This window comes from Macaca nemestrina, chromosome 7 (assembly GCF_043159975.1).
Source record: "Macaca nemestrina isolate mMacNem1 chromosome 7, mMacNem.hap1, whole genome shotgun sequence".
Taxonomy (NCBI): Eukaryota; Metazoa; Chordata; class Mammalia; order Primates; family Cercopithecidae; genus Macaca; species Macaca nemestrina.
In genome coordinates this window covers 99,024,439-99,039,378 of record NC_092131.1, presented here as the reverse complement: position 1 = coordinate 99,039,378, position 14,940 = coordinate 99,024,439, and the positions used below count along the sequence as shown (strand labels likewise).

General features: G+C 43.6%; 1 protein-coding gene and 1 non-coding gene across 2 annotated transcripts in view; both read left to right on the top strand.

Annotated features, from left to right (window-relative positions):
- Positions 1–14,940, top strand: part of LOC105479345 (ST8 alpha-N-acetyl-neuraminide alpha-2,8-sialyltransferase 2) — a 76,816-nt gene that overhangs the window by 23,754 nt on the left and 38,122 nt on the right. Inside the window, exon 2 of the mRNA XM_011737292.2 lies at positions 13,758–13,820. Within this exon, the coding sequence (XP_011735594.1) occupies positions 13,758–13,820 (63 nt within the window). The remainder of the gene's footprint in view (positions 1–13,757; positions 13,821–14,940) is intronic.
- Positions 343–473, top strand: LOC112426270 (small nucleolar RNA U109). Its single transcript, XR_003017545.1, has one exon. It is a non-coding gene; the product is annotated as a small nucleolar RNA U109 (small nucleolar RNA).

Here is a 14,940-nt window from a genome sequence, read left to right as displayed (position 1 = left end):
TCCTGGTGGTCCCATCCATCCTCCTTCCATCTGACACCAAGGCTTCCTGAATGGTAACCACCATGGCCGCTGGAGCAGAGGGAGTGGCCATTGCCTTAGAACCGGGCAGGTGGGGAGGGGGACACATCAAATACCCAGAAGAAAAGTGACTTCAAAGTCCTCCCCAAACTGAGTGCCCCCCAGAAATTCTCTTATGAAGAGGCTGCAGCTGACATTCACAGGGATGCTGTGTCTGAATGCAGGTACATCAGGAAGGGAACAAAAGAGAGGGAAGAAAGCCAGGTTGAAGGCAGAAGTCTTTCAAGTCCCCTCGTGGCAGGCTCAGGAGCAAAGCATGGCATCCTGGATGGGCATTCTGCTTCTCTTTAAAGAGCATGGATTTATCCATACCATGCGACATGAATGAAATGAGGAGTTTGCAGTGCTGCCAACCTCTTGGTTAAGGTTCTGTGTAGTATATTTCTCCTATAATAAAAAAGGAAAAATAACATCTGAGGTTAACAATGTATCTGCAGTGCAAGGCCCAGTGACTGTCAATAATGGACGCTGAATAACTGAGCAATGGAGGATTGCATGAATTTTCATATAAAACTGCTCCTATGCATCGCTTTGAATGGCTGGGTCACATCTTATCCTTATAGTGTAATGTGAGTGGAGAGTCTAGCTTGAATATTTTCCCACTTAGCTAACTTGCCATCTCACAACTATTTGCTGAGTAACCCTTGCTTCCTCTTAATTCTCTGGGGCCTCCTTGACATATATTAAATCCTCCTGGGCAGGAGGTGAAGGGCAGGATGCAGGGGCCCACTTTCTGCAGGCATAGGAGTTTGGGCTTCATGCAGATCACGATCAAAGCTTTGCTGCTTTGCTTGCTGGGTGACCCTGGGCAAATCACTTAACCTTTTTGAGCCTGGTGTCCTATTTCTAAAATCAAGTCAGAAATAAGAAAGTTACTATGGGCCAGGCGTGGTGGCTCATGCCTATAATCCCAGCACTTTGGGAGGCTGAGCCCGGCAGATCACTTGAGCCCAGGAGTTCAACACCAACCTGGGCAACATGGCAAAACTCAATCTCTACTAAAAATAACAACAAAAAAAAAATGTGGGATGTGGTGGCACATACCTGTAGTCTCAGCTACTTGGGAGACTGAGGTGGGAGAATCAGCTGAGCCCAGGAAGTCGAGGCTGCAGTGAGCCGTGATCACGCCACTACATTCTAGTCTGGGCAACGGGAGTGAGACCCTGCCTCAAAAAAAAAATAAAATAAAATAAAATAAAAAGCCTTTGGTAGAGTGCCTGGCACATGGAGGGGCTCAAGGGAATGAAGTTCTTACTATTTTTAATTGATGTCTTGGAATCTGCATCCCTGTCTAAGGAAGAGACAGGCAAGAGAATTTTTGTCCTGTCTGGAACAAGAATGGTCACTTGGGATGGTGGAGGTATCACTCTTACAGGGTGAACTTAGGTTGAAGGGGAGAGAAGCTGTTTTGAAAATATATATGTATATATTCAAATGGTGTTTTGTATTTGGAAATTTTACAAAACTTTCATTTAGTAAGAAAAACTGTAGAAAGAAATGCTGAACAAAATCTTGTTGGGTATAAATATAGAGAAAAATCACAATTTTTAATTGTGGCACCTCTGCCAGGGGAACAGTAGGATCAAGGAGGAATTTTATGCCATTTTAAATGAAGTCTTAAATATTGCAAGGGGATGACGTAAAATAATGGATTTTCTGGGCCAGAAGGCTCTTAAAGATGCCCTGGGGACTCTAAGCCATCCCTTCACTTGGGATCCTTTGTCATGTCTCTCAGCCACCTCATGTTTCCTCCAGGGGGCGTCCAAGGGAACATTTGCCTCCCCACTCCCAGAGACAAGGTCTCTCCAGGGCTACGTGTGAGCTGGGCAGAAGCTGGGAACCAGACCCAGGGAGCCCCAGTTCACCTCTCCAGGAAGGAGGGAGTGACCACCCTTATCCAACACCGATGCGGTTCGAGCCATCTGGGGGCTGAAGAATGTCATTGCAAGGTGGCCATATCAGAGCTCTCTTGGTACAGTGACAGGAACACAAACCAGCCAGGCTGGGAAGAAGCAGGGGTGGAGTGAGGAAACAGAGACAGCTCGTATAGACGAACCTGCGAAAGTTTGCAAAGAGCTAGCGAGATAGAAGTCGCTGAGGGGAATATGGGCGTCTCTGAATCCTCTTTTTTACAGAAGAGGGTCATCTTCAGTGATTTGGGCTCATCTCTTCATTCAGTGGTCCTCTCTAGAACACACTGGATGTGCAGGAAATACGCCCTCCCACAGCAACGCAGAGATGAGCAGGACGGGGGTCCTGTGCCTGGCCATGATCTGGGGAAAGGGTGCTGAAGCCGAATGCATAGAGATAATAGTGGCTGAATATAGGGGGCACCCTTCTGCAGGTATGTCCCGGACGTCGAGGCATGGTGAGAGGCCCAGGCTCATTGTATAGCAGGGAGCTCCAAAATCGGCATGGGGGAACTCAGCAAAGGCTCTATAGCCATGAGCACCATAGAGAAGTAGTCCTCTCTGCCCACAGCTTTTCACTAGGTCCAGTTCAACCAACAGCATACATGTGTATATTGTCCTGGGTTTTAATTGCTTTAGTTTCTGGGGTTTTGAGTGTTAAGGATTTCAGAATGCAGCACTATCTTAGAAATCTGTTTTTGGTTTTGTTTTTGTTTTGGTTTTCGGTTTTGATTTTTTTTTTTTTTTTTTTTTTTTTTTTTTTTTTTTGAGATGGAGTCTTGCTCTGTCGCCAGGCTGGAGTGCAGTGGCGCGATCTCAGCTCACTGCAACCTCCGTCTCCTGAGTTCAAGTGATTCTCCTGCCTCAGCCTCTGGGGTAGGTAGGATTACAGGCATGGACCACTACGTCCAGCTAATTTTTTATATTTTTGTTAGAGACGGGGTTTCACCATGTTGGCCAGGATGGTCTCGATCTCCTGACCTTGTGATCCACCCACCTCGGCCTCCCAAAGTGCTGGGATTACAGGTGTGAGCCACTGCACACAGCCAGAAGTCTGTATTTTAAAGTCTGTCTCCTTTATAAGATGGGTGCAGATCAGAGGACGAGTCCTGCTTCAGTTGGTAGTCCCCGTGTATGAATCCTCTCTGGTTGGCATTTCTGTTCACTCCAAAAGTGTTCTGGTTTGGATGATAAGTTATATTGTCTCCCGCTGGTTATAGGTGACCCACAGTTTCATTATGAGAAAGAGGAAGGATCAGGAACAATTGCAGTGAGAAATGCTTGGCATCCAAGTGACTTGTTTACTTGCATTTTGATGTGCAGATGCCTCTAAGTACTTTTATGTAAAGACTAGGGAAATTGACTGGAACATAATCAAAGCCCAGAGTTCTTAGGGATGTTTTCTGAAGTTGAGCAAAGGAGAGAGCCAAGAGTGAGCTGGTACCTTTTGTACACCAATAAAAGCTGATTAACAAGCAAAAGTTTGCTGGAATCAAAGCAAAAGGATGAATCCAATCAAGTTAATATTTAAATTGAAGGCAGAAGGGATGGCAAGAAAATAACTGAGCAGTCAATAAGGAGAGCTCAGGGGTCATCATAAAAAGAGAGACACCCAAAATTCTCCCCAATTGGCCCCTGCAACACCCTAAGAAGCCAAATACCAGACATGGCAACTGTTGTGGAAACAACACTATCAAGGTTGATACCAACATAGATCTCCAGAGCTGCTGTGCCCAGCGGTGTCTCAGTATCTATGAGGTTCAAGAGCTTCAGTACAAGGCTAAGACTTGCTATATAGGAAAAGTATCTCAAAGTCTGTTGAGCACCTCACTAAAGCTATTCTGCCCGTCTTGGGGAGCAAGAGCTGTGTGTGTGAAATTGGGGGAGAGTAACAAACTGGAAGAAGGCATGAGTTTAAATCTAACTTGGAACACATCTAAATTGGGTGCAAAGACCTTACTGGAAGTACTGCTTGCTGTCTGTAATGTTGAAGCTGCTGCAAGGAGCCACCTGTACTGTCACAATGGGTCCTGGCTGGCAATCCAAAAGTAGCCAATGCCAGCTTTCAGCAAGATCCATGGTAGTTTTCACACTGGTAATGAGCTGGCAGTGCAGGAGTTCATGATTCTCCCTGCTGGAACCGTAACCTCAGGAAAGTCGTGCTTTACCAGAAGGATGTCATCAGGCAGAAATATGGCAAAGATTCCTCCTAGTGAGGACAAGGGGTGTTTTGCTTTTCACGTCCTAGAGCAGGAATCAGCAAACATTGGCTCACAGCTGAAATCCAGCCAGCTCCTTGTTATTACATGGCTTGTCCTCCAGTCAAAAATAGAAAAATTCAAAAGAAGAATAACATTAGTATCAAATGATTTACAATACATCGAACACTGTTTGAACTCTTTGCATTCATTAACTCATGTGATCTTTACAACGAACCCGTGAAGTAGATACTATTTATTACTCTATAGATGAGAAAACAGATGGAAGCTTCTAGATAGGTTAAGTAATACTCAAAGATCATACAGATAATGATTTGTTCAGCTATAATTACAGACCCAGGGAGCATTAACTCAGAGCTTACTCTCTTAACCTGCTTCCTTGTATGAAAAGTTCCCCAATGCTTTAAAGGTAGAGGGTAAGTTCCTAAAGAGAGATTCAGGTATCACATTCTGGTGTGTTCACAAGAGGGAAGATAACAGTGTCTCAGAGAAGCAAGGAACAAAGCAAGCTTTGTAGAAGAACAAGGCTACCTTTCCATCATGATGGCTGGATACTAACTTTGAATCCCAATAAGCAAAATCATATGCCCTCCCTGCAAAATTACATTATTCTCATTAGCAGTCCTAATGAAGTTTTTTATGACAAAAACATGGTCTCAATTATTATTATAGCTTAAATTTTGTCAATAAATAATGGTGGAAACTTATTTTCTCTCTTGTTACTTAAGTACCTGCATAGTACCGTCTGTTTTTCCTCTTGGCCCATAAAGCCTAAAAAATTTACATTTGGCCTCCTTGGAAAAGTTTGCTGACTCATGTCCTAGAGAATACAGAACCCTGGAGCCGCTATGGAATGTGATTAGAAAGGCTGACTGTATTATAAGTAGTGAGTGGCATGGACAATAGCCTCTAGTTCTTACAGTTTGGGAAATATGACCTTGAAGTTCAAGCCTCCAGATGTCCTTAGCAGTTACATCACTTCTGACCAGCTGGTAGGCAGGTACAAGTCCTTCATCAAGGGCTACTCAATGGTGTCTACTGAAGATGCCTTGGACCAGGATAACTGAGAAACTTGGCAGCAGCTCTCTGCTAGTGCAGGTTATATCCATGTGACAGGGAATCGTCTCCCTGTGCCCAGCCGGAAAGGAACTACCAATACTACAGACAAGGACTCAGGCAACTGCCTCCTACTCAAGGTGAATCAGAGAAACCCCATGATGGAATCTCTTCAGGAGTGCAAAGTGGCCCAGGCCGAAGGATAGGGCACTGTTTCCCACTGTGTTGGGGTGACTGAAGATTTTTGCATTGCCAAACTCATGGTGAGGATCTGTACTAGGTCAACCAAGGCTGGGGCCCCTTGCCCATCTGAGCACTTGGCCAAGTACAGCCAGCTCCTCAGGTGGAAAAGAAGATGGGTAACACCTTTGGTTGTTCTGCAGACAACAAATTCAAAAAGCTCCTAGCCAAGTAAGTTCTGCGGCAGGTGAATACCTGAGCCAGTCAAGCACTTGTCAGCTCGTAGGACCTCTACTGCTATTCTAATTATCTGTGCTCAAGACTTTAGACACTACCACTTTGGAGGGGTCTTTCCCTGCTCATCTCTGTGATGTTCTGCCTCCTTAGAACTGCCGTATCAACTTTTGCATCAAATGCCACATCCTCTGATACATGCTATGTGTCAGATGAGACCTTGAAAACATATGCTAAGTGACAGAAGCCAGACACAAAAGAACAAATAGTGTGTGGTTCTACTTACATAAAATAGCTAAAATAGGCAAATTCATAAAGATAGGAAAGTAGATAGTAGTTATGGGGAAAAGATATAAAGAGGGAGAGTTTTTGCTCAACGAGTGCAGAGTTTCTCTTTAGATGATGCAGAAGTTCTGGAGACAGGTGATGGTTGCACATTATGAATGTATTTAACAACACTGAACTGTACACTTAAAAATGGTTAAGATGGGCCAGGCACAGGGGCTCATGTAATCCCAGGTACTCAGGAGGCTGAGACAGGAGAATCACTTGAACCCAGGAAGTGGAGGGTGCAGTGAGCCGAGATGGCACCTCTATACTCCAGCCTGGGCTATGGAGCAAGACTCCATCTTAAAATAAAATGGTTAAGATGTTGTCTTAGTCCATTTTGTGTTACTATAACAGAACACCACGGGCTAGATAACTTAGAAAGAACAAATTTATTTATCATAGTTCTGGAGGCTGAGAAGTCCAAGAGCAAGGCACCAGCAGGGCAGGGCCAAGTCTCTTTGCTTGCAAGATGGCATATTGAGCACTGTCTCCTCCAAAGGGGAGGACTACTGTGTCCTCACATGACAGAATGGTAGAAAAAAGTGAACCCACTCCCAAAAGTCCTCTTTATAGTGGCATTAATCTGTTTATGAGGGCAGAGCCCTTAGACCTAAACACATGCCATTAGGCCCCACCTCCTAACACTGTTGCATTGGAGGTTAAGTTTCCTATTCGACCATAAATTTTGAAGGGAACAAAACATTCAAGCATAGCAGATGGTAAATTTCATGTTATATGGATTTTACCACAATTTTAAAAGTTGGGATTCGGGGGAAGAATTCTTTTTTTTTTTTTAATTTATTTATTTTTTATTATTATTATACTTTAAGTTCTAGGGTACATGTGCATAACGTGCGGGTTTGTTACATATGTATACTTGTGCCATGTTGCTGTGCTGCACCCATCAACTCGTCAGCACCCATCAACTCGTCATTTACATCAGGTATGACTCCCAATGCAATCCCTCCCCCCTCCCCCCTCCCCATGATAGGCCCCGGTGTGTGATGTTCCCCTTCCCGAGTCCAAGTGATCTCATTGTTCAGTTCCCACCTATGAGTGAGAACATGCGGTGTTTGGTTTTCTGTTCTTGTGATAGTTTGCTAAGAATGATGGTTTCCAGATGCATCCATGTCCCTACAAAGGACACAAACTTATCCTTTTTTATGGCTGCATAGTATTCCATGGTGTGTATGTGCCACATTTCCTTAATCCAGTCTGTCACTGATGGACATCTGGGTTGATTCCAAGTCTTTGCTATTGTGAATAGTGCCACAATAAACATACGTGTGCATGTGTCTTTATAGCAGCATGATTTATAATCCTTTGGGTATATACCCAGTAATGGGATGGCTGGGTCATATGGTACATCTAGTTCTAGATCCTTGAGGAATTGCCATACTGTTTTCCATAATGGTTGAACTAGTTTACAATCCCACCAACAGTGTAAAAGTGTTCCTATTTCTCCATATCCTCTCCAGCACCTGTTGTTTCCTGACTTTTTAATGATCGCCATTCTAACTGGTGTGAGATGGTATCTCATTGTGGTTTTGATTTGCATTTCTCTGATGGCCAGTGATGATGAGCATTTTTTCATGTGTCTGTTGGCTGTATGAATGTCTTCTTTTGAGAAATGTCTGTTCTCGGGGGAAGAATTCTTAAAACAAAATCCTTCGACCACTGTTGACAGCCCTGGCTCTAGTCATGTGACCGACCCCAAGTCATCCTGTTCCTCGCTTTTCTCCTGTCCATGTGTCCTTGGAGTTTGTTCCTGGGCATAAACCCCCGTGGTTTTAAGGTGCACATTGAAAGAAAGCATTCAGTAGTCTCCCAAAAATGTGAAGGAAGAACCATCTGCAAATTCATGCATTGTGCTTTAGTTTCATCTTCTATTCTCAATACTAATCACCTGTTTAAGTTGGGTCTAGACTCAGTTAAAATTGTCAGCTCCTAAAAGTTCATTCTGAGCCTGACTCTCCCATGAGAAACTGTAAACGTGGGAAATTCTAACACAGCTAGGAGGTTCCAGCACACTGGACCTTACCTTACCTATAAACAACTGGGCTTGGTGTATGTACCAGAACATCATGATGTACCCCATAAATATACACAGTTATGAATTTTCAATTAAAAAATTATTTAAAATAAAAATAAAATAAAAATAAACGATTGGGCTTGATTGAAGAGGCTAAGCAAAAATGCAGTTTTCAGGTTTTGCTACTTGCTTTTCACTAGAATAGATCCAGCTGTGTGTGGTGCGATTTTGTTTTACATTTTTTTAACATACCATTTTTATTTACTATCATAGTTTACTGTATACATTCTACTAGGAGAGAATATAATGTCCATAGTATGAACAAAAATTGACATCCTTTTTTTTTTGGAGACAGAGTCTCGCTCTGTCACCCAGGCTGGAGTGCAGTGGTGATCTCGGCTCACTGCAACCTCCGCCTCCTGGGTTCAAGCGATTCTCCTGCCTCAGCCTCCTGAGTAGCTGGGACCACAGGTGCGCACCACCACGCCCGGCTAATTTTTGTATTTTTAATAGAGACGGGGTTTCGCCATGTTGGCCAGGATGGTCTCGATTTCCTGACCTTGTGATCTATCCACCTCGGCCTCCCAAAGTGAAAACTGGCATTCTAAAATGTAGACCTTTAAAGTCGTCAACCTCTACCCTTACAATGGTTGAGAATATTGTAGCAGGGTCAAACGGACAGTTGTTATTACTAGTATTATACCTTATTTTATAGAGTTCTTTATAGTGTGCAAAGTGTATCCCCACATATTTTCTCATTTGGATGATCTAAGCATCTCTGTTTCTACAATTTCAGCACTCTGTGAATTATCTTTAGCAAATGTTTCTTACCCGATCGTCTTCTATCAATCAACCCGGCAGGTATCAGCAGTTCCCCATCACAAGGAATATAAGCTTATTTTAATAACATTTGAGGCAAAACCTAATTAGAAAAAACAAATCCCTCATCAATTCCTGTGATTTATTCTAGAGCCAAACATCTGCAGCCCAGTTTCTTTGAATGATAGTCTCCCCTGTCCTATGAACAACTGAGAGGTGAAGCGGTGTCTTGTACAGGTGTAAACAATATGCGGGAACACAGCACAAAAACTGCAGGGACGACTTTAGAAGAAAAGCCCCCGCTTAACTCTTGATTTGCCTCTTGAGTCCCAATGGGGCAAAGCACTGTGCAAGGCTAAGAAAGTGAACAAGACAGGCTTCTATCCTGTTTTACTATAGGTCCTGTTATTATTTACATATGTCACGGCCAACAGATGAAGCGATGACTGCCAGGAAGAAGACAGTTTGTTATACTCACATCATGGGGCTCTACATAAGGAGTTACTGCGGTTGGTCTGGAGGCAGGAGGAGGGGGAAACTGGCAAGAGCCTTTATTGTGGTTTGCACAGGAAAGAATGGGCAAGGTGGGGTCAGAGCAGGTTTAGGATTGGCTAGTTTGAATAATTTCAGCAGGCTCTGCAGGGTAGGAGCTGTCGCTAGTTGCATGGTACCTAGCCAGGGGTAATTAGGGTAGGAGAATACTGGCCCCCAGTAAATGAGACAGTAGGGGCGTGGATTCAAGATTGCAATTTGACAGAAGCATTCCCAGGACAGTTGTTTGCTGTCTCTAGAAACTGGCTAACCCTGGGAGGGGCAGTTTCTCCAGGGTCAGAAAAGCCCCAGATGTCAAAGCATTGGAATACAGAAAATAAAAGACATGGTTAACACGCCCCCGCCCCACCCAAGGACTTACACTTTATTGTGGCCCGCAGGAGGAAGCTGAACCTGACACACAAATCCCCAGGCCTTGGTCTCTTCGATTGTATGAGGAGGAGTTCAGATTGTGTAAATGACAAGATTTCTGTAAAGTCTCCCATCCGCAATTCCATGAAGTAATTAAATACGAGAAGAAGATGGCAAATGCTGTAATAGAATTGAGTGCTCTGGGAAAAAAAGGAAATGGTGGCTGAGAATTGAAAATTGGGATGGTTTGGAAGGGAGGCACCGATGCTGGGTTAGGGAGTTGGCATGGAAAGGTGATGTGGATGGGCGGGCTGGTGGGGCCGGGGTTGAGGCATGGGGGATTCCTCTTCTGAGAGTCACCAAGCAGAAAACAAGAGTTCACCAGCAAAGAAGTATCTCCACCAAAATGTCCAGTGCCGAGGTCAAGAACCCCTGAGTTTGAGTAAGAACTGGCATGGAAAAAGTGCATGGATTTGTAGTATCCCAAGTCAGCAGGACTCGATGTTCTCCAGGACCTGGCTGGAAGCAGGAGAAGAGAAAGGCTGGAACCAGCTATTTCAAGGCATTTGGTCTCCTCTAAGCCTGGCTCTCAGGGACTGGGGCTGTGAGGAGGGGAGGTATTGGGCAAAGGGTACAAAGTTTCAGACAGGAGGAGTAAGTTCTAGAGGTCTGTTCAGCATGGTAACTACAGTTAATAATACTGTGTTGTATAATTGAAATTGCCAAGAAAGTAGATCTTATTTGTTCTTAACACGCACACACAAAATGGTAAGTATGGGCCAGGCACGATGGCCCACGCTTGTAATCCCAGCACTTTGGGAAGTCGAGGCAGGCAGATCATCTGAGATCAGGGGGTCAGGAGTTGACCAACCTGGCCAACATGGTGAAACCCTGTCTCTACTAAAAATACAAAAATTAGCTGGGCATGATGGCAGGCGCCTGTAATTCCAACTACTTGGGAGGCTGAGGCAGGAGAATTGCTTGAACCCAGGAGGTAGAGGTTGTAGTGAGCCGAGATCAGGCTACTGCACTCCAGCCTGGGTGACAGAGCGAGACACCATCTCAAAAAGAAAAAGTAAGTGTGCGAGGCGATGCATATGTTAGTTACCTTCATTTAATTATTTCACAATGTATACAGATATCAAAACATCATGTTACACATAGTATATATACACAATTTGTCTAATTTGTTTGTCTATTATGTCTTAATAAAGCTGGGGGGAGGTTGGGCACTTGGCAAAAAAAAAAAAATTAATGCATCCCTACTGTCTCCTAAGCTATACTCTACGAGCATGGAGACTATATATATCTAGCTTGGCCAAAGCCTGAAATATTATATTACTCAAAATATTTTTGTTTAATGAATAAGAAAATAAATTATTTAGATATGTTGCTATCCTCATCCAGAGCCACCTTAGATTTCATGACAGAAACTGGGTTTGGTTAGTTGAGGTTTGCTTTTAGTATAAGCCAAATTTTGGATTTTTATAAGTTAAATCTGTTGACTTTTTTTTTTTTTTGGTAATTTCTTCTCATTCTTCTAAATTTACAAAGTCCCTCCCATACACTCCTCAGCCCTCATCAAAGATTTGATGAATATCCTCTTCTCTGTTCTTACTAGTTTCTTGTGGGTTTCCTTCTTTAAATATTCAACTGTTTTGGCCAGGATGGCTGGGTGCAGTAGCTCACACCTGTAATCCCAGCACTTTGGGAGGCCGAGGTGGGGAGATCATCTGAAGCTGAGAGTTTGAGACCAGCCTGGCCAACATGGCAAAACCCTGTCTCTACTAAAAATACAAAAATTACCTGGGCATGGTGGCAGGTGCCTGTAATCCCAGCTATTTGGGGGACTGAGGCACAAGAATCACTTGAACCCAGGGGGCAGAGGTTGCAGTGACCCCAGATCACGCCACTGCACTCCAGCCTGGGCGACGAAGGTAGACTCGGTCTCAGAAAAAAAAAAAAAAATAACTTTCATTCTATCTTTCTCAGAGGGTGGTGCAGATACCCATGGTACTCCTTGTGATAATGTAAGATGATTTAAGGAATTCTATTGATAAATATTCTTGTGGTAATGGTTGTGTAGGGTTTTTGTTAATAACTTTGTAATCAAGACATCAAACCTGTATTTCACAGACGATATTGCTTAGGGTAAGGGTAAGTTTTTAAAGATGGGTCCGTTTTAAAATTTAAGTGGATAATAGTGGATAATAGTGCGTGCAGTTGATAAATATGAAAAACTGGTGATAGGGATCTGAAAATTACTAAAGTTTGGGAAACATTTGTTAAATCCATTTTTTTCTATCTAGAGTAAGGTAACGCTCAACTGTTTTTCTCCCAACTCACCACCAGATCATTAACCAACCATTCCAAACCATTTATTGAATTACTGTGCTTGACTTAATGTCTGGCCTAGCAAGTCTCACCTCCCCACAAGGAGTTCTAGGGTCCAGCTGGGGGCATGCGAGCAGACAGTGACCCATGGGCCATAGCACATCCAGCAATGCCCTTGGGACCTGACCCAGATGAATGCGGGTTACAGGACCGGAGCTGACCCGACATTCCCAGACCCCAACGTGGAAGTACAAGAATGCTGTTATCCCAAGGAGATATTTCCAAGGGGAAATGAGGAGGGACAAAAATAAATATTAGGCATCAAATTAAAATGAGAAGACCCAATGATACTCTTTGTAATTGAGAACTAGATTTGTAGTGATGAAATTTGGAACCTTAAGTAAAGGAGAACTAAAGTGAGAAACTGGGTAGATCATCATACCCTTTCTGTTGTCTGGTTATCTGCCTATGAAATGGGTGAATATAGCCTGTTGCCAAATAATGTGGAAAAGACAATTTATCTGGAAAAGACATGAACATATAAGCATGCACACACATGTGTGTGCACACAAAATGTGATATATACAAGTATGCGAATCCGAAGGAAATCAGATACAAAACTCCAGACTTAAAACCAGTGTGTGGATAGGTACTAACTCCCCCTGCAGTGTTCTCATTTAATGACAAGGTTTCCTTTCAATACACAGCTTCCCCAGTGATTTTAATTATTTCTTTGGAGTCGGCCAACACCTTGACTGAAAGGCTAAATGGAACTTTAAAAATGAGAAGAGCACCCAGTACCTCCCCAAACCGCATACCCCGTCATTTTTTAATTAATAAAAATAATGAATCTCACATACAACTTTTCTAAAACATGCAGGGCAAAAAGTGGGGGGTTCTCAAGGCACATGTATTTATCCATTCCCCACGCCTAATGTGTCAGTGAAGTGGGATGAAACCATGTGGCCAGACAGAATGGGATTTGGCAGAACCGAATAGAGAGTAGGGCTGGAAAGGGCCTTAGAGTGCTTTTACTTCAAAAGCCTATCCTACAGAGGAAGAAACAAGGGATCTCATGACCCACATACACCCTTCTCACTTCCTAGCAGAGTGACACCACTTAATACTATTTCTTTTGCCACCAAAGAGCAAATTGCGATCACTTTTGAATGGAGGCACTGTTGAGTTAACCTTGCTGCCTCTGTTGAATTTCTGGAGTCTCAAAGTTGGAGAGAATGCAATGGACAACAGCTCACTACATGTGAGTGAAAGCAAGAGAAGACAGCCAGTGGGTGCTGAGTCATGCTAGAACAGATGCTGAGTCATGTTGAATCTTGCTATCCTGTGGGATTCACCAGGGGAGACTAATCCCCAGGGAGTTTATTTGCTGTCTTGAATGTGGGTCTCAAATGAGAACCTGGGTACTAATTGGAAGAATATTCAAGTGGGGAGGGAGGCAGGGGAGGATCCAGGAGGTCCACACCCTATAAAATGTTTGGGCTGTGTCTGGGGCCAGGACTTTGCCCATTCTGGAGAGTCCAGAATGAGGTCTCTTCCTCCCTCTGTAGTTTTCCTGGTGGGCTGTGGGATCTCCTGGCAATTGAAGAGGGCTTTGCAAAGATGCGCTGGGTTTATAAATAATGCATTTCCTTTGTCTTGCAGGAATTCGGGAGGCAGAGGTACAATCAGATCAGCTGTGAACAGCTTACATAGCAAATCTAATAGGTTTGTAAATTAGATTTTGTGTTCATTTGTTTTTGCTGTAAGGCAGCTATTAATCTGCTTCTCTTCTTTGCTGGATGGTGCCCTTCTTACTTAGCAAATAGATCTGTTTCGTTTCACTTTGGCTTTGCATTTCCCTAATCACTTTTGGGGGGAGCTGTCAATGGAAGATCACATGAAATGGCCCAAGGTCTAGAGGCTGCAGAGATGGAAAATGCAGATGGGTAAGAGTCACTTTCTGGAAAAGAGCCCACCCACTTTGCAATGCCTAGGACGCCAATGAGCTTACTCAAACTTGCATGTTTGCTAAGCAATGGAGACCCTGAAGGGAACCAGGATTTTCACTCAATTTCATTGCGGTAAATGGTTTGTCCAGGAGGTTAAGATGGAAAATAAAGCATTCAGAAACTTTGCTGAGACCTCTTAAAATATTTAGAGAGTCAACACAGTAATGTTAACCCCGATTATTGAACGTATGCTCCAAATTCTGAGTGTTTCTACTTCATGTAATGGTGCAGAACAGTCATTGCCAGGGGACAGCTGGATGCAGGAGAGCATGCAAAGCCAGGATTGCCCCTGGCTGTGGCTGCACCATGCTTCTGAGTCCCCATTCTCCATCAATGACAAGTGCCCCATAGCTATGACCTGTAGTCTTGTAAGCCTGAGCTTAAGGAGCAGTGGAAGGAAGTGCCGAGTTATATGATGTAAACAAAGGCTACTCCACAAAATCAGGGGCTCGTTTTGCTTTCTAAATACCTTATTTTGGTCATTGTAGGAATAAGAGGTCCATATGATGCAGAGGATAGTCTTATTATTTGCTCTTCCGTATTTTTTTAGATCTCTTTTCTGTATGAGACCTGTGAAGTACATCTGTCCCTGACCCTGCATGACTGACTCGAGAAACTGTTCCCTCTTTCCCTGACATCATTGCTTCTAGCTCTCTAATTACCTCTTAGCCACCTTGGAGCTAACAATGAAGCCTGTGTTATGCCAGGTGAAATGCAAATATGACAGAAAGAAAGAAGGCCATGTGCTCCTAAGTCCCTCTCTGTTCTATTAGGAAATGATGGCCCTGTTTTGGAGAAAGAAGATCCTGCCCCTGAAGCCCAAGTCCTCGTGGTAG